General features: G+C 46.3%; 1 protein-coding gene across 5 annotated transcripts in view; it reads right to left on the reverse strand.

Annotated features, from left to right (window-relative positions):
* Positions 1-4,253: 4,253 nt before the first annotated feature.
* Positions 4,254-27,194, reverse strand: part of LOC136011410 (VWFA and cache domain-containing protein 1) — a 155,415-nt gene continuing 132,474 nt past the window's right edge. For all 5 annotated transcript variants that reach the window (XM_065673140.1, XM_065673137.1, XM_065673136.1 and 2 more), the window contains exons 14-27: positions 24,739-24,881; positions 23,983-24,164; positions 21,985-22,095; positions 19,306-19,428; positions 17,161-17,260; positions 16,939-17,055; positions 15,557-15,717; positions 14,480-14,566; positions 14,162-14,278; positions 13,064-13,215; positions 10,273-10,434; positions 9,390-9,467; positions 8,603-8,704; positions 4,254-5,925 (exon numbers count right to left, since the gene is read on the reverse strand). In XM_065673140.1, coding sequence (XP_065529212.1) covers positions 5,687-5,925; positions 8,603-8,704; positions 9,390-9,467; positions 10,273-10,434; positions 13,064-13,215; positions 14,162-14,278; positions 14,480-14,566; positions 15,557-15,717; positions 16,939-17,055; positions 17,161-17,260; positions 19,306-19,428; positions 21,985-22,095; positions 23,983-24,164; positions 24,739-24,881 — 1,874 coding nt within the window. In that variant the 3' untranslated portion in view covers positions 4,254-5,686. The remainder of the gene's footprint in view (positions 5,926-8,602; positions 8,705-9,389; positions 9,468-10,272; positions 10,435-13,063; positions 13,216-14,161; positions 14,279-14,479; positions 14,567-15,556; positions 15,718-16,938; positions 17,056-17,160; positions 17,261-19,305; positions 19,429-21,984; positions 22,096-23,982; positions 24,165-24,738; positions 24,882-27,194) is intronic.

Raw genomic sequence — 27,194 nt, forward strand, 5'->3', positions numbered from 1 at the left:
CGCAAAAGGATGTAAAAGGAAATCTTAGATTCCTCTCCTACTGTAAGTTCCCAAAGCGATCCTGGCATCAGTACTCGTGATGGCAGAGCACCGTCAATTGCAACACACCTACAGCACTCCACAAAGGACATAGCCACAACCGCCGCAACGGACCCCTGTGAAAAGCTTCAGCTTCCCTCACTGGCACAGGAGGAGACGGGACAGCAAAGACTCAGAGGCTACAAAACACCCACCTATCCCTGCCCCTTCCTCATCCTACAGACAGGATGAGGTGCCAATGCTCATGGCCAAAGGACAGTCCCACCACCTAAAATATCTGTTCCCCATCCAGGCAACACTGGCAGCAAGAAGATGCCCTTAGCCATGGACAGTGGGAGCTCCACAGGATCCACAGGATCTCGCACACGTCCGCCCACAACAGTCTAAGAGAAGTTACCCACAGCAAAGCGATTGCTACAGCTACTCATGTAAGTCTTCCACAGCCAGCGCTCCCTTGCAGCCAGATGCTACCTACACCCAAGGAGAAAGGGACATTTGTAACACCCACTCTGTAACTACGTCCTTATCATACAGGCATACGATGCCCACGCTTATACGCAATGCAGCATGACTGCACCCGCTGTACTTGTCTCTCATCAAGATCAAGCAGGAAGCTCAGAGTTAGCAACAGCCATGAGAAAAGGGACCTCCGCAGCGCTCACTATGTCTGTACCCTGTGCATCACCACAGACCTTCAAGAAGTTGCCCACAGCTGGAGGCAAAAGCAGAGTTACACCACACCATGTAAGTGTACCACAATCAGGAGACTGCATCGATGGACACTGGGAGCTCTCAACAGTCATCACCTCTAGAACATGCTATGATCCCACTAGCAGCTGGGAGGAACAGGCAGATGTGGAGAAAGGGACTTCCACAAAACCTGTAATGTCTGTGCCCCATTCCCATCCTAGAGACCCAAAACCCCACTCTTTCTCTCCCCCATGCAGGTCCTGCAGGCAGCCACATGATTCCTGCAGCTTGGTCAATGCCTTCCGTGAGCGCTTTACAATTTCTCCCAACCAAAGACGTGTATCAGCGCTCAGATCAATAAGACATGGTGTGGAAACTGGCAACATGCTTCTCAAACACAATAAAATGGCACTTCTGACTTACATTGTTTTGTTCTCCACTATCTTCACACAGCATCACATACTTCTCTAACAGGATACCTTTGGTATTCTAAATATAGTTAGATCAAAGATATGGATAGAAGACCAAGTCTTCATTGGGTCTTTTCCCCAATGTTTGAGGTCATTCAGAGCTACTTCCCCAAGTTTATCATTTATCTTACATTAGTTTGTGGAATCAAGTGAAACCTCAGGAGAATTCAGAAGTTCTAATTGGAACCCTGAATTCTACAGAGTCTACAAAGTTCCAAATACGCCTATTAAACTAAAAACCTTTGCTTCTTGCACAGCAAAACTAAGACCAAAAATAGTCTGCAAGATAAAGAACATGAGTAGGAAGAGCTGAGAGGCTTGAGAACTTTCTTGAGGTGTGCCTGCCCATGGCAGGGGGGTTGGAACTGGATGATCTTAAGGTCCTTTCCAACCCTAACTATTCTATGATTCTATGACTGGACAGCCATGTTGATCCCGGGTCAACAGGGCCTCTGAAGATAGTTTTATAGCCTTCATGAACTCAGAGATAAAGGAATTTAATTACCCAAGTAGGAAGCCAAGGCAAAATGAAGCACCTGCAGTGTATTCCTGTCACAGTCATGCAGGAAAACATACAAAAAATCATACGAATAGGCAAGGTACTACACATATACGTAGACACATGAAAGCCAACCCAAATACATACACAGTAAAAAACTAGCTATTTATGAGAGCACCTACATTAAATTACTTCATCCTGCTCTCGCTCTTTCGAAGTGTTTTCAAGTGTTTCCTTTCATGCTGAACCCAGATGTTCAGTCTATTGTTAGAGACTACAGTACCCCCCATACAAACTGGCCTTATTCCAGAGGCAGAAACCAAATTTGCAAGATAATGGGACAGAAAGGACAAAGTTATTGCTCCTTAGAGATAGCTGTCAAGAAACACCCTTATCCTCACAGAATCCTGCTATCAATCTAGGACACCTACTGCACTAAGATTTTGTCCTGAAAACCAAGGTTGCCTAAGGAGATAGCCCAGGCTGTGGGACCTCTGCTGATCTGGAAGTACGGGAACATGCAGAGAAACATTTGTCCATTTCTGTACCTCACAATCACTAAAACACCACACATCCCCTGTTTAGAGACTTCACTTGTAAATGGAGGCTCAGACTTCAATAATTCAGGAATTAATGGAGGACATTAACTTCAACAAAGGAAATAACGGCTTGTGGCTCGTATTACCTGGCACAAAGGCATCAGGAGCTAGGGACATTTTCCTCTGATCAAGTCACAGGCACATGCGCTTTGCCCTAAGAGAGGCCCAGGACCAGTACATCAAGGAAATCAGGCAGCTGAGGTTAGCTTTGTCCCAAACAGATGCTCACTAAGAGAATATGCTGAGATATACCACAGTGGCCCTACCTACTTCTGGCTGACATAAGTGGAGTTTCCAAGTTTCCACAGGTTTCCAGAGAAGGTGACAAACTATGCAGCCAAAAACAACAGGATCTTTACCAGCATTACAATTATTTCTGCTAGGAAAAGCTGTCAGCACCTGGAATGATGGTTTGGTACACCTCTAGATCTTTTTTCCACCCAATTATTCCTTACAGCAAGAGCTTTGGCTTTTCTCACTACTTCAGGTATAAGCAAGATTGCCCAGAACCCATGAGTCCTTGAATGCACAGCTTCCCTGGGCACCCTGTGCGAGGGCCTCAGCACCCTCACAGGGAAGAGCTTCTGCCTAAGAGCTCAGCTCAGTCTCCCCTCGGGCAGGTTCAAGCCATTCCCCTTGGCCTGTCCCTACAGGCCCTTATCCAAAGCCCCTCTCCAGGTTTCCTGCAGCCCCTTTAGGCACTGGAGCTGCTCTCAGGTCTCCCCTTCAGGAGCCTTCTCTTCTCCAGGCTGCCCCAGCCCAGCTCTCTCAGCCTGGCTCCAGAGCAGAGCTCTATCTCCATGGCCTTCTCTGCACTCACTCAAGCAGGTCCAAGTCCCTTTTCTGTTGGGAGCCCCAGACTTGCTTCTCACTACAAATACACTCCACAGCCTTAGCTGGTTTAAATGAATGCCAGAAGCAGCACAGATCTGCACAGTCAAGTGCAGAACAAGCCAAAGTTGTGCTTTTCTTTACTCCTGTTTACATTATTGTATATGCAAGGGAACTAATCTGATATTGCTGGACATAAACTTCAACCAAGGAGCAAAGAACTGCTGCTGTAGAGCGAGATTCCTTCATATATACATCAAGATTGGGAAAACACAACTCAAATTCCACTTTACAAGTCAGTAACTCCCAGAGACACTTTTGTCATGTGATAACAGCTTCTGGATGAATTCCAGCTTCCCCATTGCATTCATGGAGACCAAAGAAAGGCCTGGCTAGAATTCCAAATGGAATTTACCTCTGAATTTTCGTGAGAACACGCATACAGCTGCTACAGGGCTACGAAATAGAAACAGCAAAGCCTCTCATTCCATGTTTCGCACAAACTGGTATGAGGACTTCCACAGACCTGAACAGTTTCCACACTGAAAGCTATTTTCCCTTCGCGCTTGAAAATTCTGCTTCTTGGCTGCATACGTTGTTCTTTGGGCAAGCAGTGCTATTAAAATAATGCATTTTCTTCTGCAGCAAACCTGACAAAACAGCCCCTTTGTCCAGTGTCCAACCACCAGCAGTGTTTTGGATTCAATATCAGAAATTCCAGTGAGTCGGGTCTACGGATTGACACAGGAACTGTTAACAGGGCATCAGACTCAGACCTTTGAGAGCACAAAGCGGTGCTTAATAGATATCTCCAGCTGTCTGCTCAGCAAAATCCACATCCCAATCCTACACAAACACAGCAGAATGGCAAATCCAGTTCCACATAAGAAAAAACCCACAAATTACTGGTTTTGGGGAGTCTAGGTGGTGGCTGAGTGCTTCCAGCAACAGTCATTTCCCATATAATGACCATGTGCTAAAGAAATAACTTCATAACACCTCAATACTGTCATTTAAAGTTCAGATCTGTGGATACAAACTATAGGAATCTGACCAAATACTTCATCTTATAGCACACATTCAGGCAGAAAATGAAAGAAACTTAGAATATTTCACTCTAGCCACTTATCCTCAGAACTATACTTTATATACAGTTTATTTCACTAGAGATTTAATTTTATACATAGTATAAAGGGGTATCCTGATATCACACGTATAGTTATTTGACTGTACTGTTTAAGAACCAATTGTTTGTACAGAATACAGTATTAAGTACCATATGAATTAAAACAAGTCATCTTTAAAAGAAACCTACATATAAATGGATGTTTATCCTATGCACAGTGCAAGAATGGGTTTTAGAGCATTGTAATCACATGAGTCTAAAATACAACACTGTGATTTAAAACTAATTCATAGCCGGGATGCCCTGTGCTGTAGACAAATCAATCTTGGTTTGAACCACCAAGCAGTGTGAAAATTCCAGACAAACAGCAGCAGCTTATCATTAGGATTTTAAAAGGAGAACTTCCACAGTAACCCAAGTTTTAAACCCCACTGGTTTATCCCTACTTCTGACCATGACAGTGTCCTAAGGAAACTGAATAATGGCCCAGATTTCATTTGGAATTATCTGCTAACTAATGCTAAGGAAATTCATTGTTACTTCCATACAGGAAACCTTTCAGGATGCTCGAAGAGGTCAAGATGGAGAGGTTTATGGGCAGGATTTTAGTAGTGGAGTAGAGGATTTCTCCTCTGCAAATAGGCAGAAAATACTGTAATATAAATCAGGTTGTGATATTTACAGAAAACAATTGTGGAAAAGCAAGCATTTGTCATGTAAACACTTCCGAAACGACTTCTTCATTTTCCCCTTTGCAGAGCGGGGCAGTGGATGAGTATCAGCTAATAAGAAACAGATGTCTTCCTCAGAAGAACCACTTCACCATCGCAGAATATATGTGGTAGTCACTGAGAATTGCTAACATGTTTTCTCCCTTCCCTCCCCCCAGAGTTTCCAGTTCAATAAATAGTAGAAAAATAATCCTTTCCTTAAAAATCTTGAGCTGCATTGTCCCAGGTTCCATACAGCAACCGGAGCAGTGACCTTTTGACGTGCCAAATGAACTGCAGTGAAACCAACAGCCTTCCCCCCCCTCCCCATGCCCCTATCTGGCACTTCTTTAGTCTTCAGCTGCACAGATTCCTGCTCTTCCAAACCAAATCATCTCTGGCTCTTCCACGCTCTCTCCTCCTGGCTCAGCACGACAGGGCTTCCAAAACTTCAGCTGCTGTATAAACTCACGTTCCTGTTTCTGCAGGTCTGACGTTCCTCCTGCTCAATTTTATTTAATGTGATGGCAGGTCCATCCATCAAACCCATTTCCCTCCTGTTGCAGAGCCAGCCTTACATTTATACAAATGTAAAGCTCTTATTCCTAACAGTTTACTTGGGAAGTCAGTTAAATCATTCCTGGTGAAAAGCACAGGAACAGAGCTGCCCGTGGCTGCATGGATCATGGCTCAGGAGTGAACGCGCCTTTCCTCGTTGTTCATTAGCATTCCGCATCCACAGTGTGTACCGTGACTGCAGCCTGTAAGTGGTGGCTGTGGTGGAGAGTTGGGTGGTGCAACCGGTAGTGGTGAAACTTGTGACTCAGCAGGGCAGCTGTTTGAGGTGGGGTGTCCAGGTCCAAGTCTTCGTCGTGGTTTCCAACATCAACACCAGCTGACAGCGGGTCGTTATTGCACGGAGGGTTTTCACTGTCCTCCTGAGGGCTCATCGTGCTGTAGCCTAGGAAAGAAACCAGCAGCACTAAGTTAAAACAAGAATAAGAGGTCAATGTTTCACCCAGAGGAGCTGTGGCTGCCCTATCCCTGGCAGTGCTCAAGGCCAGGTTGGACACAGGGGCTTGGAGCAAGCTGCTCTAGTGGAAGGAGTCCCTGCCCATGGCAGGGGGTTGGGAATGGATGAGCTTAAATGTCCCTTCCAACCCAAACCATTCTTGGATCCTGTGACGCTCCACAGTGCTGGCTGCAGCACCCCTCAGGGCATCAGGCACAATCAGAGCTTTATAGAGAAGAAACCAACGTTTTTAATTAACAGAAAAAGAAACAAACAAACCCACCCTCTCCTCTAAGTTTCCAACAGATCCCTTTCCCTGGCACCGTTATCAACTCTGGGGACCTATGGTCTGTACCACCCCAAACAGTAACAAACATCACACGTTCAACAGTTTGTTACAGCACAACTGCTAGCACTGATTCGAAAACCAAACAAGGCTTTACTGGGGGATATCTTTTAAGATACTACTCAGAGCTCTACAAACAGACAAGAAGTAGGTGGGATCCACCTCTGGTATCTCTGTTCCTATCAAACAACATCTTTCCTAGGAAGAAGCCCCAGCTCTTCCATCTGGAAACAACAAAACTTCTTCACATCATCTTGCTGCACAATCACAGTATTACACCTTTAAAAGGAAGAGAGCACTTTTCACCCATGAGGGTCTGTTTGCGAGCCCTAAGCACATGGTTTGAATGAGTTTTCCATCCACTTAAAGAAATCTCCTGAATCCACACAGGAATGTTTCACACAGCCAAGCAGCACTGACACTTCCAGCTAAGCGCGTGTGCACAGTGCAGTTAACTCGAGGCTGTCCCTTGGCTAAAGTAGCCGCTACTGGAGCCTGAGAAGTTAAAACCCCCAAGATGAGCTGCCTGTGGGAATAACGAGAGGCTGCACTCACTGGGATATCCTAAGGAAATGATGTCACCAGCCAGCTCACAGCTAACCCTCACAAGACAGGATCGTGCTCTCTCAGCGAGGAAGCCATCTCCCAGCAGGTCCCCTAGAGATTTTCTGTTCCCTCTTTTTGAAGCAGGTGCTGGCAGTCACTATGAGATGACTACGAGATGTGGATTTACCACTGAAACCACCTGTTACCACTCAAATCCGGCTGGCAGCACAAACCAACCCACCTTAGTGTTTTTGAATGCAAAAAACACAAGCTAGAAATGAAAAAGACCTTGTTTGAATTCACAAAATCATCCTTCTTGGGAGCCTTTGGCTATAGCTGAAAACCCACCAGTGCTCCTGAGCATCTCGGTCAGGTTTCCAGCTTGAGACCCGTGAAAGAAGCGCATTATAAATATCATGCTGAGGACCCAAAGCTGGTTCTCATTTCCTATGCTCTGAGTCCTGGTTTCAAGCTGGCAGAGAGGACCTGAGGAAGACGACTCGGCAGCCCTTTGAAGAAGATGGAGTTACAGGAACTAAAATTAGAAGGGCACATATCAGGACTAGGTGGGCAGTTCCCCTGCTGACCCTGATGTGTTGACTCCAGGGGTGGCAAGGATTTGCTAGGACTACAAGTAATGGAGCAAAAGGAGCATGAGCCCAACAAATCTGCCTCCACTCAGGTCATCTGGCCCCAAATCCGAGGTAATTCCTCCTAGAGCAAGACTGTCTCTCAGACATCTGTTCATCCCCATTCCAAAGCTTTGGCCTTTAGATTTCCTGTACCTCAGCAATTCCATTAATGCAACCACAGTCTTAATAACTGAAGAGCTCTGCTGTAACATACCCAGCCACAACATGCAGCTAAGAGCTGACATCTGTCGCAGACTGCCCTGTCCAACCCTCCTCTTAATTTATATTAAGCCTCCTGACTCAACAGCATTACATCCTTCTACCAGCTTCCAGGGTTTAAGGAGACTTGGTCTCAGGGCACAAGAGACACAGCAACGCTCCCTGAACCTAAGCAGGGTTGAAGTGTGCCTGTGGCAAACATGCATGGCTGAACACCCTTCATTGCTATGCATGTACACAGTTCATGTTGATCATTGCTTGCTTAAAGGTGATGTAAGATGTCCTCTGTGGTGATGGCATGGACTGCAATATATGGGCAATACATATGGACTGCAATAATGTGCAATGGAAAGGCTAAGGAGGCACCTGACACAGTCAGTCTCTAAATCCACCCTTATCTTACCCCAGAAATTCAGGTGTCCAGCACACATTTCTGGAGTTTTATGGAAGATGCACAGGTCATGTCAAAGAGAAGAGCAGCAGAGATGCTGATGTGCCTGCAGGGGATTTGCCTTCTCTCTTTAAGTAGGAGATTTCCATTATCCCAACTGAACATTTAGATTGCTAGGGCTGGTGATGGAAAATGAACGTGGCAGCTGCAGACCCTCTCTGTGGGTCTGAATTCTGGTCACCCAGTGAAGCTGCCTGAACCCAAAATCAGACATGGGGAGCAGGGCATTGAGCTGCTGCTGTATAAACCCAGCACCCTCACCAGACTGCAACATCTGCTGGAGGGTGTCAGGACTGTCCAACTGTGAAGCAATAAGGAGCAAAGGTTTTTGGGTTAGTTTTGGCAGCCTCATCTGCAACGTGCCAGACACCTGAAGGGAAGTGAGGGAGCGCAATCATTAACCTGGGGCCAGGGCAGTGGTTCAGCTCTTACCGTGGTCGCTCTCCGTCCCCGACCGCCCCCAGTACCGGCGCCTGCGTTCCGGGCTGTGGGCATGCCGCTCGATCACCGCTGCTATGAACCGGGTGTTGCTGACTGCGAGAGAGGAACAAACACAACTGGTTGTGAGGGGAGGGCTGGCACTGGGTTGTATCAGTGGGATAATCAGCACAGGGGAGAGGCTTTCTGCAAACTCATTCTTCTCAAATACTAGTTCATAGAAGAAGATTGTCAAGAGACAGAGGAGGAGGAATAAAACGAAGGTGCCTAAGTGTGGAATAGATCAAGATCCAGTCAAACCCGTTCACCTCATCTGCTTGCATTAATAGAAGTTAGAGCATTACTGTGTCAACACTAAAGAACCTGCGGCGGCACTGAAAGCCTGCTCAGAATGAAACTAAGGAACTGGAGAAGCAGAGACTGAAGCCATGAAACTCAGACACACTTATTGTTCAGTCTGAGTATTGACACAGTTTCAAATCGTGGGTATCACTTCAGCTCTCAGTGAGGGCCCAGAGACAAGGATCTGCTCTGTCTCAGTCAGGTGGGAGTTTTCCATACCCTGTTCTGCCACAATTCTCATTTTTCAGCTGATCAGAGCTATTTCTGGAGGTGCTCCTGATGAGGGGCACACGGGGCAAACCTCCCTTGCACATAATCAAATTGTCTTGTCTAAGCTAAAAAGGAGTAATTTTTTAGCATGATGCTCAGGGTGCGTTGGAAGTTAAAGTTAGAACATTGTTCTGTCATTTTCTACTGCTCAAAGAGATTTGGTACTTACTGATTCCTCTGTCTTCGTGGCTGTCATCGTCTCTCTCGTCCCTATCATTTTCCAGGTTGGACATACGCACTGACATTTCTACACACCATTAAACACAGAAAAATGCAACTGTTAAAGAGAAAAATTGGGGATCCTCTTACTAAGGGCTGTCACCCTGGTAGGACAGTGGAAGCACTTGGCGTGGCTGTGTGAGGAGGTGCAGTCCCCTTGAAAGGAACAGGCTTTAAAATGCCTGTGGAAAGCAAACTGATACAAAATAGAGCTGGGCTATAACCAGATAGGGAGCTCATCAGCCCTCATCACACTTCTCACCTTGGCAGCTACCAGTATCCTTTCTCCCAAACACACTTTTGTCTCTCAGACTCCAGTGCGTCTATCTTATCTGTGTGTAAATAGTCCATCAACATCTCATGCACCAGATGCAGAAACACCAGTAAAGAAACCACATCCTAAGGAGCCCAAGCAGAAAGGGTGTGAAAACTAACTCTCCCACAAGCTCCACTCTGGTGCAGAAATAAACATATGCCATGGGTGTGCTATGACAAGGGCCAGGAGGCTGTGAGGCTGGATTCTTGTGTTAGCTCTAGGAAAAGCCTGCATTCAGCTTCTGGACAAGAGGTGCATGTTAAGGATTTTGGGTGGCAGCAGGCCTGGCAGCACCCGGGAGAGGGCAGCAATACACAGTGACCTGGATGTGATCAGGCTGATTTAAGGGTTAGCAAAAGGGAAATAAAATGGGGTGAAACACTGAAACAAAACCATGGAAAGAGGTTTGGGATCTTTTTAGTTGGTTTTGTGTTGGGTTTGGTTTGTTTGGGTTTGGGTTTTGGAGTTGGTTTAATTCCAGACCCTCCCATTTCTCCCTCCAGAGTTATCAGCTCACCCTGAGCAGCCAAAGGTGACATGTGCTGGTGACTCCTCCGATGGATCTGGTGGCGATACGCATACACTGCTAGGACAAGCACCATAATGCAGCCCATAATGCCTCCAGCCACCGGGCCGACTGGTGCACTCTTGATCATGTTCAGAGTGATCACCTCATCTCCTACATCAAAAAGGACAAAACAGAGGGGAAAAAAAGCCATGAAAGCTCTGCAGAAATATTTAAATGAACATCTCTGAAAATTATCCACTCACAGAATCCCAGCCCGGCTTGGGTTGGAAGGGACCTTCAAGCTCACCCAGTTCCAACCTGTTTCAGAGAAAACTCCAGGAACAAACTTGCCAACAAAGTTTTCAACCTGACAAGCAGGTATTCTGGTTCGAGACCATCTTCAAAATCTGAACGCACACAAGTCCGTGGGACCTGATGGAATCCATCCGCGGGTCCTGAAGGAGCTGGCGAATGAAGCTGCAGCCACTGGCCATCATATTTGAAAAATCATGGCAGTCAGGTGAAGTTCCCGACGACTGGAAAAAGGGAAATATAACCCCCATTTTCAAGAAGGGGAAAATGGAAGACCCGGGGAATTACAGACCAGTCAGTGTCACCTCTGTGCCGGGTAAAATCTTGGAGCACATTCTCCTGGAAGGCATGCTAAGGCACATGAAAAACAACAAGGTGCTTGGTGACAGCCAGCATGGCTTCACTGAGGGGAAATCCTGCCTGCCCAGTCTGGTGGCCTTCTATGATGGGGACAAGGGTAAAGCAGTTGATGTCATCTACCTGGACTTGTGCAAAGCATTTGACACTGTCCCACATGACATCCTTCTCTCTAAATTGGAGAGATATCAATTTGATGGATGGACCACTCGGTGGATAAAGAACTGGCTGGATGGCCGCACACAAAGAGTTGTGGTCAATGGCTCAATGTCCGGCTGGAGACCGGTAACGAGTGGTGTCCCTCAGGGATCGGTGTTGGGACCGGTCTTGTTTAACATCTTCGTCGCTGACAGGGACAGAGGGATTGAGTGCGCCCTCAGCAAGTTTGCCAATGACACCAAGCTGTGTGGTCCAGTTGATATGCTGGAGGGAAGGGATGCCAACCAGAGGGTTGGGCAAAGAAGAGATTCAGAGCAGCCCAGCGGAGAAGGACTTGGGGGTGCTGGTCGATGAGAAAATGAACATGAGCCGGCTTCAGTGTGCGCTCGCAGCCGAGAAAGCCAACCGTATCCTGGGCTGCATCAAAAGGAGCATGACCAGCAGGTTGAAAGACGCGATCCTGCCCCTCTACTCTGCTCTTGTGAGACCTCACCTGGAGCATTGTGTGCAGTTCTGGTGTCCTCAACATAAAGAGGACATGGAACTGCTGGAACAAGTCCAGAGGAGGCCACGAGGATGATCAGGGGACTGGAGCCCCTCCCGTATGAAGACAGGCTGAGGAAGTTGGGGCTGTTCAGCCTGGAGAAGAGAAGGCTGCGTGGGGACCTCAGAGCAGCCTTCCAGTACCTGAAGGGGCCCTATAGGGATGCTGGGGAGGGACTCTTCGTCAGGGACTGTAGTGACAGGACAAGGGGTAACGGGTTAAAACTTAAACAGGGGAAGTTTAGATTGGATATAAGGAGGAAATTCTTTCCTGTTAGGGTGGTGAGATACTGGAATGGGTTGCCCAGGGAGGTTGTGAGTGCTCCATCCCTGGTGGTGTTCAAGGCCAGGTTGGATGAAGCCTTGTGTGGGATGATTTAGTGTGAGGTGTCCCTGCCCATGGCAGGGGGGTTGGAACTGGATGATATTGAGGTCCTTTCCAACCCTAACTATTCTATGATTCTATGATTCTATTCTTTACTGAGGCGCCGGGAGACACAGGGGATAGCTCCTCCTAACGTGTGTCTCCCCTACTGCTACACAAGCCGTCCTTATATAGCCACAGGGCATACATGCATGTTCATGAGGCTACGTGTGGATTACATAATTTTCCAGAAAGTTTCCCGCATGCGTACAGAATTGTGGTGGTGGTCTCTGAGGGTCGTTTACTTCTTCCAACGATCTTCATCACTTCTGGCAGCCTTTGAAGCACGTGCAGTAGATGCTTCTACCAGCTTAATTGGTTCATTAGCACCAGAGACATAATAATCCTCCTGTCCTCCTACTTATCGGTTGGTTCAACTGTAGCCCATCCTGGACACCTGCCATTCCCAGATACTCTGTATCCCTGTGTCCTGTTCTTCTAGACTGTTTTTCTTAAAACTATGTCAACTATACCGATTTATCTTGTACAAGAATTCTCAGTATGTTCTCTAGCTGCACTCTTTTTTTCCTATGTATCATGCACCTCAGTAATTTTCCATTGCTACTGTTACAAAGCCATCAAATTTAACATTACTTAAAACTAATTCTAAAGGTTTATATATTCCATTTAGTGATTTTGTGCCCCCCTTGTCTCAAAGGGCAGGCATACCTTCCACTAGAGCAGCTTGCTCCAAGCCCCTGTGTCCAGCCTGGCCTTGAGCACTGCCAGGGATGGGGCAGCCACAGCTTCTCTGGGCACCCTGTGCCAGCGCCTCAGCACCCTCACAGGGAAGAGCTTCCGCCTAAGAGCTCATCTCAATCTCCCCTCTGGCAGCTTAAAGCCATTTCCCTTGTCCAAAGCCCTTCTCCCATTATATTTATATCCCATATACATATATATATAAAACATATATATAGACACGTTATGAGATGCATGCTCTGACACTGAAAGCACATGTTATTGAGCACAGTTAAATGCAGCACCTGTTCAGAAAGGCAGAGTTACCTATTGCTCCCAGGTCATCCACGTAGGGGCTCTTGGCTCCCACAATGCCACCGAAGCATTCCTTCTGAGGGGCACAGTAGGACTTATCCAGATGGGTCTTCCCATCGCTGTCTACCATACACCACTCACAGTCCAACACACCAAAGCAATCCCTGAAAATAAAAACCAAGAGAAGACTTTTTGTACTTTAAATGTTAACACTTCTTGTTTGGCACAGCTCAGTCTATTTTAGAGTCATGAGATAGAGGGAGGCCAAAATCATCCACGAGCCCTCACATACATAACATTTGGCCATCAAAACCTTGTCATTAAACTGCTCAATTACCACCACGGGAGTTACACAGGGAAGCTGCATCTTCAGCATGCATCTCCCAAGTCTGTTTGTTCTCGTTTTTTGACTCCATCGCTCAGCCTGAGCAAATCCTACTTGTAACCCCTGCAGCAAGACATTCCTCAGCGTGGTGAGGTCTGACTGTGGTTCCACCCTTTTTCTGCAGTCCTTTGGAAGACAGAAGAAAGGATTTGGAAAGTCTGGTCAGAGCACGAGATGTTCCAGCAATCTCAACTCCCTGGAGACCTCTTTCAGCTAGCAAAAGAACAACCAGCCCCCACGCTTCTCTATGTGATGCTGGAGTGGAACAGAGAAGCAAGACGCTAGAAATGGACAGGGAGCTACCATCTCTAATGTGTTCCCAAGTCACCACAGCCAAAGTACAGTCTACATTCCATGAACGCTTTAGCCCGCACACATCTCCAGCAGGCAGACAAACAACACAGCACTATCCATTTTGCTAAAAAGGAAGAATTTGTTGTCCTTTCAACAGCAAATCTTCCATTTGCACAACCCTCAGTTCTCAGAACCACAAAGTGTGACAGGAAGGCCATTTGGTTGCTGTTAATGGTGTCATGCAACTCAAATGGGAACCCTGGGGTCTTCTGTTTCTGCACTGGAGCATAAAGTCACCACTGGTGTGTGCTGTAAGACCTCATTCTGCCATCAGACCTTTGTTTTCCATTCTAAACCATAAGGAAGAGCTATTTGCACTCAATTACTTGAAGTACACGGTGTATTTTGAGGGATGGAGAAGGCCACTTTACCCGCTCTCTGTTTTCTGGTTGCACTGAGTGTTAATGCACTGTGGGAGAGCATCCTGAAGGCTGGGATCAGTTGCTGTGAAAGTCATTGGCTCCTGATGAACTTCACAACTCGGATTCCTATGGCAGGGCAAAAAGCAGAGCCTTGTATTATAGAAGTAGTCAAAGCACAGTGAAAACCATCATTTTTACCTATTATATATCATCTATATATATATATATATATATAGCCTGTATCCCGTCTAAGTTAGTGTGAAAAAACAGGTAACTTTGTTAATGGCGTTTGTCACAAGCTGTGTAGTAGGGGAGGTTGGGCCTCACCTGCTCTCGGCGTTGGTGAGGTTGCCGGTGCATTCATTCACCTCGAGAGGGCACTCGCACGGGCACTCACATTCGTTCTGCTCCATTCTGCAGGGAGAAAACGCATCAGGCATCGCACACGATGTGAACCCCGCGGTGCAGCTCTAGCAGCAGCTCACCGCGGGGAAGGCTGCTCAGCCACCTTTCTCCCTCCCACAGGACCAACGGATTGCTCTGTTCTGCCGTGGGACTGAGGATAATGCAGTGGCAGAGTCTCCCTGGTCTGTTGTTACCCACCCCTTGACATTTCAGCCGCGGACAAGTCTCAAATCTGTCCTTCCTCCCCGCATCCAGCCCAGGAGGAGGAGAACCTACAGCAAAGCGAGACAGTCTGGCAGTGCTGGGTTACTGGGTGGACTCAATCTTAAAGGTCTTTTCCAACCTAAGCTGTTCTATGATGCTCTTGCCAGTGCAACAAACATGTAATGATGCTGGTGTAGTCAAAACCTCCTGCAAGCACCAGGATGCCCTCAATGAGAAAACCACATCAAGTCACATAAAATTGTGGGTATTAGTATGCTGAACAAAGGGCCTGATCCACAAATAACTGCTCTGAGAAACAAAATCTATTGCGGCATTAAAACATAAAATCATGGAATGGTTTGGGTTGCAAGGGACCTTCAAAGCTCATCCAGTCCAAACCCCTGCAACGAGCAGGGACATCTTCAGCCACATCAGGTCACCCAGAACCGCATCCAGCCTGGCCTTGAATGTCTCCAGGGATGGTGCATCCACCACTCCCTGGGCAATCTGCGCCAGTGTTTTACCACCCTTACTGTAAAGAATTTCTTCCTCACGGATCAAGAATAAACTACCCTGTACTTTAATACACTGACAACATGGCAAAGGATTAGCAAGATGCCGAGTCACTGTGTCTCTTACCATCAATGCAGGTGAAGTAACTGGTTTGTTTTCACTTCAGTTTTTCCCTGCATGTTTTCATTTAGCTTACAAAATAAATGTGCTTTTCAGAAACCTCGAATCAGGAAAGAGGGAAATAGTAAATGCCTGGAGCCTCATTTCCCATCTCCTGCTCACCTGTGGCAGTTGAGGCAGAGCCTGTCTACCATACTGCAGGCACAGAAGGCAAGTGAATCGCAGGTCTCGTTGACGATTCCCACAAAGGCATTGGTGCCTGGAATTCGTGTCAGCCTGTACTTGGAGCAGTGACTGCCATGGACCAGGTTTGTCAGGTCACCCTAAGGAACACAACACAAGTAGTGTCAACAGCATAGCAAGAAACTCATTGGTTTAGAGCTGATGACTTGCCCCCTTCCAAGGAAACCCACAGAGCTGAGGGAACACAAATGCACGGGAGTGCGGCCTTCACAAGTGAAATTGCCTTCACAGGAACCTCTTCATCAACCTCTTGAGTTTTGCTTCCAAGCTGCTACTGCTGAGCGGAACAACTGTTGAAGGTAGGAAAAAATACTCTTGGCTTGTAAACCTTACAAGGACCCCAACACAAGAAGGACATCCTCAAGAGATGAAGGACATGAAATTTTCTGAAGGGCCACGAGGATGATCAGGGGCTGGAGCACCTCCCGTATGAAGACAGGCTGAGAAAATTGTGGCTGTTCAGCCTGGAGAAGAGAAGCTGCGTGGAGACCTCAGAGCAGCTCCCAGTGTCTGAAGGGGGCCTACAGGGATGCTGGAGAGGGACTCTTCATCAGGGACTGTAGGGACAGGACAAAGGGGAATGGAACAGAGCAGATTTAGGCTGGATATAAGAAAGAAGTTCTTTCCTGTGACGGTGGTGAGGCAATGGACCAGGCTGCCTAAGAAAGTTGGAAATGCTCCATCCCTCCATCCCTGGCAGTGCTCAAGGCCAGGTAGGACACAGGGGCTTGGAGCAAGCTGCTCTAGTGGAAGGTGTCCCTGCCAGTGGCAGGGGTTGGAACTGGATGGGCTTTAAGGTCCCTTCCAATACAAACCAGTCTGGGATTCCTCATGTACATTGCATCAGTAAATGCATTTATCTGGACACCAAACTAGAAGCTGAAGTTATCAGAGACCTTTACTACCCATGTCACAGCAGAACGTGACACTGGTCAGGGTTGGAAGCCAGAGGTCAGGTCAGAGGATCCAAAGCAAAAAATCCCAACTACTGCTGGAAATTCCTCACGTAAAGCCACAGAACTGCTACTTTTTCATGATGCTGGATGAGGCTTTGCAGGCACCAACCGCAGTTGGCCAACACTCACATCCATAATCCCTTGTATGTCAACTGACTCCTCGTGCAAACACAGCCTGTGCAGTCCAGATCGCTGATGTTGTGTTTGGGGAGGGTGAACGGAGGCCAACCCACATGGCAGGCTGGCTTCCAGCCTTGTCTGCCCATCCTGGCAAGGCTTTCCAAAAGAAACCCAACCCAACCAAAGTACATTCAAAAGCAAAATGAGACAGCAATACCCACTCACCACTAAGCTGGTGTTGAATTTATAAAACCGCTGAACTGTTCTGTCACTGAAGCTGTTGCAGAGGTTTTTCTTGACAAAGTTGGGGTGGTTCAGAATGTCATTCGCTACCAGAGGCTCCTGAGTGAAAAACAGCCCTTTGAAATCAGACACAGACAGCGGCTTCTCTACAGTCCTCAACAGCTCAGAAAGGTAGGGTTAAACCAAGAGGAAAAGGAGGCAGACCTTGTGTGTGATGTGCTGCTGCTCCACTGGTGCGTGTCCCTTGGGATCGATGAGGGTTGGGTGAGCCACAAGGTACCCTCTGTCCTCCATGATAAAGCACCTGTCCACAACAAGCAAAGCAGAGAGCTTCCCATTAGACCTCAACGAGATAAAACCTGATCTTAAATTTACAGCCAGAGGACAATTTTTAAAGGCTTCCATTTATTGAACTAACAGGGCCATTAAACACGTTCACTGTAAAATGGCTTTAAAGAGTATATTGGGTATTTCCCTGCAGCTTTTAAATCTGTAACTGTTGGAGTAAGCCTGGACCATCTAGGACTTGAAAAGGGAATGGATTAGAAACAGAAAGGAAAACTGCTCAGTGCGTTTTCTTGTCTGATGAGGAAAGATACAGATAAAACCAAGTCCAGGCTGGACACAGGGGCTTGGAGCAAGTTGCTCTAGTGGAAGGTGTCCCTGCCCATGGCAGGGGTTGGAACTGGAGGAGCTTTAAGGTCCCTTCCATCCCAGACCCATTCTAGGATTCTATGGGAAATGCAGCATAATGAACTTGGAAAGCTCTGACAGTTTCTTAGTCTCCTATCGTACTAATTAAACAGAGATTTCACACTTGCCTTTAATAACCACCTGCTTTAGCATTCCATTTTAACAGGAAGAAAAATCACTCCTGTTTCACCCTCAGCCTTCCCATCCCTCCCTCTCCTTTTTCAGCTCATCCCATGAGTTTCCCATCTGATCTCAGGGAAACCACATTGGATCTGTGCCCCTATCCTGAAACCAGTGTGCTGCAAGGATTTAATCCGTGCTCTTTTGGGCATCTCCCGTTTCCATAGCTGCAGACAGCCATGCTGGGGAAGGAGGGATCAAGAGAATCAGTGGCTGCAGAAGGGGGATGGGAGGAGGTTAATGTGACCACTCGGTGCTCCCAAAGAGCCCAGTGGGGTGGCAGCCTCCTGCCTGGGGCCGGGCAGCACTTTTAAGTCTGTGATTCCCATGGCAGTGTGCTGTGTAAAGCTCTGCCTACACAGAAACATGGAATGGGTTGGGTTGGAAGAGACCTCAAAGATCATTTAGCTTCAGCCCCCTGCCATTGGCTCATGGAAGGAGAGAGCAGGTATAACTTAAAGCAATCAGCTTCTCTAGAGGGCAATGCGCACTTCAGGTATGCAAAGGAGTCATGAAAGCTTGTAGTTGGAAAACAGAGTGACTCCAGAGAGAAAAAGCTTAGTAGAGATACATTAAACCCCCTCAGTGCATTTACACAGAGGCTGTAAGCATCAGGTCCAGCTACGTTAGAATGGTCTAACAAAGCATTTAACAATATGCTTGAAATTCCTCATTTAGGGAATGAGGAAACAGAATAAAGCATCTGACCCTGTTGGTTGTTAGCAGTTTTTAACTGGGAGGGGGAAGGAATGCCAAACCAGAAACCCTCATTTTTTCTGGTACACCATAAAAATAGATTAAAAAATACCCAAACCAAACCAGAAAAGAACTGGAGGACAACACAAAACCACTTCCCTTCCCAAATTTAAGGTTGAAAAGCAAACAAAGAAACAACAATGCCCAAATCCTGTTATCAAGTTACTCCAGATCCAAACCAGAGTCTACCCCTGCTCTCCCATGCTTACAGAGGAACAGTTAAGTTCCACATAGTGCTAAATAAACTCACACTACTTCTGCCTAGTGCTGTGCTATGTACTTCTGAGAAAAAGATATCAAAAGTGTAATTTGATAATCATAGTTTGAATAATTAGCGATAATACATCATCCTTACATGCTCGCAGTAACTAAATAGCAAAATGAAAACAAACAGAAGAGAATAGGAAGTGTGTTCATTTAATAAAGAACTGGGGGGGTTGCCCAGGATTTCAGTGATGTCTAAATGAAGTTATCTTCTGGTTTTGTAATCCTGCAGCCTGACTGCTTGGCTGATGACAGCTTGATCTTGAGTAAAGTCCACATCATCTTTATGAGAAGAACAATCGCAACTTTTAGTGGCTGTCAGAGAACACCCATTAAAAGGAACAGAATCCTAGAATAAGAGAGGTTGGGAAGTAGCTCTGGGTCATCTGGCTAAAGAAAAGGAGAAAAGAAAAAGGGTTCAGGTATGTCCCGCCTGGCAGCAGTTCCTCAGCTTACCTTATTTTGTTTCCTCCGTCTTGGTTACAAACTGGTAGCAGGTCCATGAGGACTTTGTAGAAGTATCGCAGGGTGAAGTCAATGCCCATCACTGCCACTGAATGTCCTGAAGACATCTGAGCACTGCAGAGAGAGGGGGAAAAAAGAAAACAGCTTTCATGGCTCTATTAATAAGTGATATTTTAATTACTCAGTTCCCTACTTGACCTGGGACTGGCTTCCTTGGTGTATAAAGGACCAGCTCAAACCCACACCTCCATGCTGAAGCTCAGTTCACCCTCTTTGTGTTTAAATCACTAAATCCTAAAATGGTTTGGCTTGGAAAGGACCTTAAAGCTCATCCATTTCCAACCCCTGTCACAGGCCCAGGAACTGACCCATCTCCCCATGGGCTGTTCTCCCTCCACTCTTCCATACACCCTACCACCTACAGACATTTGATATTTAGCAACAGCCATTAGGGTTAAAACTCCCGACCCTCACGAGTGAATGTAGGATGCAGCTTCTGCATTTCTAGCACCTGAATCTCCACTGCCTCACTGTGGTTGTGTTCTGCACTGCTCCTCTTTGCTCAGTCCTCAGCACTGGAACCTGAAAATGGAGCTGCCATAGGCCTTTTGCGAAATCCCTAAAATCCCAAAGTGTAGGAGTGATTATGAATTTTAGCCCAAAACCAGAGGACAACAATATTTATTAGGGCAGGTTATGAAGTGGTTCTGTTATGCGGTGGTGTGCAGGAGCCTGAGGCTGGACCAAATGATGAGGGAATCTCTGTCACTAGGTTTCTAACATCCAAACTCTCAACATTTGCTTCCTACAGCACTGGGATGGCACGGCCAGACCAAGCTACCTCTCATCCCTGAAGGATGCACAATGATCAGCTCGTCCTCAAATCCCCGGGTGTGCTGTTGTGCTCCTCTGTGAGCCTTATATTAATGGCAGAGGAGACACCTTTGACTTGCTGCTTCTTAAAACACTGTTCTAAATAATTTTATCTCTGAATCTGGGAAGGAAAATGCTGAGAAAAAGAAGATACCGAATGGCACAGCCAGACTACACAAAGCAGAGGCTGTTGGCAACCCCTTATCATATAAAACCAACTCTGTTTACTGGACTGAAGCCTGTTGGCTTTTAAGGAGGTGCAGTGAAGATGCAGACAAATCTGATTTGTAGATTTATAAATAGAGATCCTAAAACCCTGCCTTTAACTTATTTTTCACATTACCCATTTCAGGGAGAAGGAATGGGAACAGGATGACAGTGAAGCAGCACGGATACATCTAACTGTATATGACAAGGCATCAAGCTACGAAGTTACTACTCTCTCCTAACAGGGAAAAAGCCATTAGGAATGCCGTAAATATGTTTTAGCTTCATTTTTAAGCATTAAATCCTTCTGCTTTACTGATGCAAGCTGTATTAACTAACATTTGCATAAACCTTCTATTCCCTGCCTCCAAAAGAGAAGTAAGATGTACATAAACTGGCAATGAGAGGTAAGCTTCAGTTCCAGATAAGCTAACAGTGTTATTTAAACCCAGAGAGCAGTTTCTAATGTGACTATGCCTCTTAACTGCCCTGATTCCCCCCGCCAGCCCTCTTCTTTTTAAACTAAGACCTCTTTGGGGATTATAACCGCATGTGACTATAAGCTTTAGGGGTCATATTTACCCAGGAATCACACTCACATCTGCCAAACTTTGTTTAACCATTCTTTAATCATGCTCTAATAACCCACAGGAGCTCTAAGTTCTTAAAGCTAAGGAAACCATCTCGCACTAGATAAAAATCAGATTTCTGATTACTTGCACTTCTCTTCTTACAAAAGTGCTCCTTTCCTTTAAGTAAAAGCCTCTCTGAGAAGCACCATCAGGTGTTTGGCCTCATAAAGCTCCTGCCAAAAGAGACAGGCAGATGTCCCATGGTGGGAAATCCCAAACAGAGCCGAGATGTCTCTGAGCAGAGTAGAAAAGCAGTGACCTGGGCTCTGCTGGCTTTGTGATCCGTATTCACCAGCATGTTAGAATTTACCCTTCTACGAGAGAAGCCACTAGGGCAGAAGCCACGTGCTCAGTTACAGTATTGGAAGAGACCCTGTGTAAAAACCAAAATGAGTAACTGCTATTTCTGAAACTTGGGAGAACTTGTGACAGAAAAGTTTAGTACATACCCTATACACTGACCTTCTTTAAACATAGAATCCCAGACTGGTTTAGGTTGGAAGGGACCTTAAAGCTCATCCAGTTCCAACCCCTGCCATGGGCAGGGACACCTTCCACTAGAGCAGCTTGCTCCAAGCCCGTGTCCAAGCTGGCCTTGAACACTGCCAGGGATGGGGCAGCCACAGCTTCTCTGGGCACCCTGTGCCAGCGCCTCAGTACCCTCACAGGGAAGAGCTTCTGCCTAAGAGCTCATCTCAGTCTCCCCTCTGGCAGCTTCAAGCCATTCCTGCTGTCCTGTTGCTACAGACCCTTGTCCAAAGACCCTTTCTCCAGGTTTCTTGTAGTTGCTCTAAGGTCATAAGGTTATATTGCATGTCACCAAAAGCACTTTAAAACCAGGTTTGGTTTTCAGTTCTTGAACACATAGGAGTCACCCTGCATTTTTCTCTCCCACCCAAAGCAAATCTTGATCATTGAAAGTATTCTTGCTTGGCACAAACCTCAGAACACCATTTACCTGGAGGAATGGACTGTGTGACTGATCGTCACAACATAGCCAGCCCCTCCAACATCTAAGTAGGGACCAGTAAAGGTAATGAGTCCTGGGTTAGCCACTGCATGCAAGTACCTAAGGGAAGAGAAAGGAAATTATCAGAATTAGTGACAAATGGTTACTTTAACCTTTAAGACAGCATCCTTGCCCTTGCAGAAACAGAGACAGACACTGAATTCTGAACAATGTGAACAATGTGCTACCAAATTGATGTTTCTTGATAGTAAACAGATACCGAAGCACGATTAGGACCCAGACCTAAAACAGACTACCTCAATAAATGTTCTTCGTTGCATCCAGCTGCATTAAAAGCTTTATTTATTCTACACAGAATATATTTAAAGTAATTTTAGATCTTTTCCCCCTAGAACATCGTAGGACTTAGTGCCAGCAGTCCCAAACACAAAGTAAATGCTGTCAAAATTGATATGTTGCAAATGGAGAAGAAATGACATGCTGTACACAGAATTCAGGCAAGAGAATTCAGAAATATGCCAGAAAGTGATTGCAATCTCTTTATAAATTTACTTTCAGCACAAAATAAGCCACAATCATGTCATTTATCTTCTTACCGTACTAAGAAAGTTTATAAAACATTCCAGGTGTTGGAAACACTTTTCCATATGAAAAAGCTTTGCTTTTCTCTACCACAGTGCATTAACCTATGAGTCTGTACTGGGCTGTGCAAGGAGCTCAACTGACTTCTACTTTATTTGTAGTGTTTTACTTGCATCTTCTTTCCCCAACACTGGCACTTGGCTTTACATAGAAACCAGGGCATATCGCATGCTGCACATGGAGGCTTTTCATAACCACGGACCCAGAAAATTGGGGAAATGTGAAAGAGAAGAAAAAAATCCCAGCCCAAACCAATAATGAAAATAATATAGGAGCTTTTAAAATGAAGACACAGGATTGTAAATGTGCACTTATTTCATTTGTAACATCACAGATTCATAGAACCACAGAACACTTTGGGCTGGAAGGGACCTTAAAGCTCATCCAGCTCCAACCCCTGCCACGGGCAGGGACACCTTCCACTGAAGCAGCTTGCTCCAAGCCCCTGTGTCCAACCTGGCCTTGAGCACTGCCAGGGATGGGGCAGCCACAGCTTCTCTGGGCACCCTGTGCCAGCGCCTCAGCACCCTCACAGGGAAGAAATTTTTCACTATGATATGTATGATATATATTAAAATATATATATATAATATATATATGAATGCACCCCATTTATCTTAATAACAAAGAGCAACATTCCATCACAAAAAGAACAAAAACCTGAAGAAAACCTAACCAGTAGCCACGGTAATGATATTTTCAGGGAAAACACATATTGAAGAACGACAGCATGGCCAATGCCAGGAGCGTTTCAGAACCTTCCCTCCGCAGCCGGAGCCGCTGGCTCATGCCTTGCCCAGCGTCATGGTGTGGAAGTACCTGGCTGGCTCCTTTCAACAAAGCACACATCCACACACGCTCCAGAGCGCTCTCATGTCTCCAGTTCTCATTTGTAATGGATAGAAATATTTTCTGAAATCAGATGCTGCTGCATAATTAATAGAGCATCGAGCCAGCAAATTCCTGCTGTAAATGAGCAAGGAAACCCGCTATAAACAAACAGAAAGACTGAAATATTCACAACCAAAAATGGCACAAGCACCTGAAAATGCTCCTGAATTGGCTAATCCTGAAGGGGATGCTCATTTCCTGAATATTTATAGTCCCATCTGCCATGGCAGGGATGTGAAACAGAAGCTATCACTTGAAATAAGAAGGATTGAAATTAGAACCAAGGAAGGTTTTAACAAGCTGTATTTAAGCACCAAGGATGAAAACATTTCTAGTTAAGTAGTTTATGAGCTGGCCATGAACAAACGCAGGCTATGAAATGGATACCAACTATTTCCCTTATTGCACTTTGGGATTATCCAAAGCTTTGATAATGGGACCCTAAAAACTCACCATTGTCTCCTGGTGGGATCAAATGCTTTGTCCATGAGGGAACCGGGGTAAATTCGGAGCACCCCATTGGGGGTTGCTATGTAACGCCGCACAATGTAACTGTTGAGGATGCTGATTTCCATTTGTGTCATCCATTCATCTGTGACGTGACTGGTAGCCATTACTTCATTTCTGACAGAGAACTGCAAAACAAAGGCAGACCTAGCAGGGTTCCTCTAAGACTTGCAGGAAAAGATAATGAGCTGCTCGTGGGGTTTCCTAAAGAGGGATCGGAGATCATCTAAACTCAATTACTTGTCTCAAGTCTTCTCACACCAGACGGATCTGGCACATTCCAAGCAAAGGGAAAGCTTATTATAATGAAATAATGTTGTCATTATCTCTGAGGCTTTTAGGGTTTGCCTTTTTACTTCATGTAAATATAAACACTGCTTGGCTTGCACGCAAAACAGACATTTCTCATTTGTGTGCTTAAGAAAACAAAGGTTTTTCTGCTAAGAATTTACTGCAACTTTAGTTTTTCGAGTATTTATTTCAATAGCTGCTTATTAACTTCCTTCCCTGCTCTTGGGGAGGAAGCCTTGTCCCTCTTCTTTCCACTCTTCCAGGCCTTGAAGCCCACAGCCATCTCCCCAGGCACAGTAACAATACTCCAAACCACCTCTCCATAACCCTTTGAGCATCAGGAGATGAGTGTTCCTCCCAGATGGAGGTGTGGGACAAGAGGGAACCATGTCCTCCATCACCAGGGCATACCTTCAGGCCAGGATTGGCAATGAGGCGCGTGTTGTCACTGAGGTATGCCGTGTAATGCTCCACCATCCGCTTGGTCTCGGGCTGGCTGAGGTGTTCGTAAGGAGAAGAGAAGCTGCCCGCAGAGAGCATTACTGTGGGGCTTTCTGAAAAGAGCGAAATGTGAGAAAGGCCAATGAATTGCACACAGAGCACAGCAAACACATCTGTACTGTGAAGGGTATCTGATGTGATGTCCTGGCTGAGGACACGCGGAGGGAATTACACTGATGCACTGTTCACTCCTCTGCCTGTTCCTCCACTCTCCCACACTTTGGCACGCAAAGCACGCAGCTCCTTCAGGTCATGGGTGAGCTGTGAGCATGGGCAGGAAACTGGAGGTTTTCCACCCAAACCAGAGCATTCACCTGCACCACTTGGCTCCCCAGGCATGGACAAAACTCAGGTTGCATGTGAACAACCTTCCTTGCTTCAAAATACAGGAGTCACAAAGTCAGTCCACTTGGAACCATGGAATCCCAGCCTGGTTTGTGTTGGAATGGACTTTAAAGCTCATCCCGTTCCAACCCCTGCCACGGGCAGGGACCCCTTCCACTGGAGCAGCTTGCTCCAAGCCCCTGTGTCCAACCTGGCCTTGAGCACTGCCAGGGATGGGGCAGCCACAGCTTCTCTGGGCACCCTGGGCCAGCGCCTCAGCACCCTCACAGGGAAGAGCATCTGCCTAAGAGCTCAGCTCAGTCTCCCCTCTGGCAGGTAACAGCCATTCCCCTTGGCCTGGCCCTGCAGGCCCTTGTCCAAAGTTACAGGTAAAAAACTTTCATTTCAGTTGAATTTCAGTGACAGATAATGACCAAATGGAGAATTACAAGCCCAGAAGAGGGAGGTTACCAATAGCAGTGTAGCTGTCTGGGTGGTTTTCAGAACAGACTAGAAAGTGAACTTTTGTCGTGCAGAAATGGCAGTACCAGACAGCTTTTTCTTTTTAAAAGAAAAACGATGGCGATGATGCAGTGCTGAAGGCTGAGAACTCCTTTTCTGAGTATTTGACCCGTGGAACCCAATTTCCCCATGTGTAATGGTCTCCAGAGGAAAAATTTCATTGGAGTTATGTGGAGTGTTCTGCTTTTATTCACATTCCTCTAAAACACATCACCATACAGCCAGCAACCAGATGTACTGCAGTCATCACTCACAAACTTCTATTACAGTCCTTCATCTGCTTCCCAGACCAAATACTCTGATGTGATTGCATTTTTGCTTTGCATGAAGTTTTTCCACTTGTCAGCTTAGTACTGGGGTTTTTGGATATTTTCCATTTATATCTTGTCTTTCTGGATAGAAAAATAATCAAGCCTAGGCAGCACGTTAAAGAAAAAAACAAAACACCTGCATTTTAAACAATTGGCAAAGCAATTTCCATAGGTTTGTTAAGTTCCTCCGTAACTCCTCCAGTCTAATCTCACTTAGCTATTTGTGGCACTGCAATATAGCTAAGAAAATCTACCACGAGACCTTCAAACCTTGCTACAAACAAAAGCACTTGAGAACTTCTCATAATCACAGAATCACAGAATCCCAAGGGTTGGAAGGGACCTAAAAAGATCATCTAGTCCAACCCCCCTGCAAGAGCAGGGTAACCTACAGTACATCACACAGGAACTTGTCCAGGCGGGCCTTGAATATCTCCAGTGTAGGAGACTCCACAACCCCCCTGGGCAACCTGTTCCAGTGCTCTGTCACTCTTACAGTAAAGAAGTTCTTCCTGATGTTAACGTGGAACTTCCTATGCTCCAGTTTACACCCATTGCCCCTTGTCCTATCACTGGATATCACTGAAAAAAGCCTAGCTCCATCATCCTGACACCTACCCTTTACATATTTGTAAACATTGATGAGGTCACCCCTCAGTCTCCTCTTCTCCAAGCTAAAGAGACCCAGCTCCCTCAGCCTCTCCTCATAAGGGAGATGTTCCACTCCCTTAATCATCTTTGTGGCTCTGCGCTGGACTCCTTCAAGCAATTCCCTGTCCTTCTTGAATTGAGGGGCCCAGAACTGGACACAATATTCCAGATGCGGCCTCACCAAGGCTGAGTAGAGGGGGAGGAGAACCTCTCTTGACCTACTAACCACTCCCTTTCTAATGCACCCTAAGATGCCATTTGCCTTCTTGGCCACAAGAGCACATTGCTGGCTCATGGTCATCCTCCTATCCACCAGGACCCCCAGGTCCCTTTCCCCTTCACTACTTTCCAGCAGGTCAACCCCCAACCTGTACTGGTACATGGGGTTGTTCTTCCCCAGATGCAAGACTCTACACTTGCCCTTGTTAAATTTCATCAAGTTTCTCCCCGCCCAACTCTCCAGCCTGTCCAGGTCTCGCTGAATGGCAGCACAGTCCTCTGGTGTGTCAGCCACTCCTCCCAGTTTTGTGTCATCATAATAATATAGCAGAGTTTAGC

Source organism: Lathamus discolor, chromosome 3 (genome assembly GCF_037157495.1).
Source record: "Lathamus discolor isolate bLatDis1 chromosome 3, bLatDis1.hap1, whole genome shotgun sequence".
Taxonomy (NCBI): Eukaryota; Metazoa; Chordata; class Aves; order Psittaciformes; family Psittacidae; genus Lathamus; species Lathamus discolor.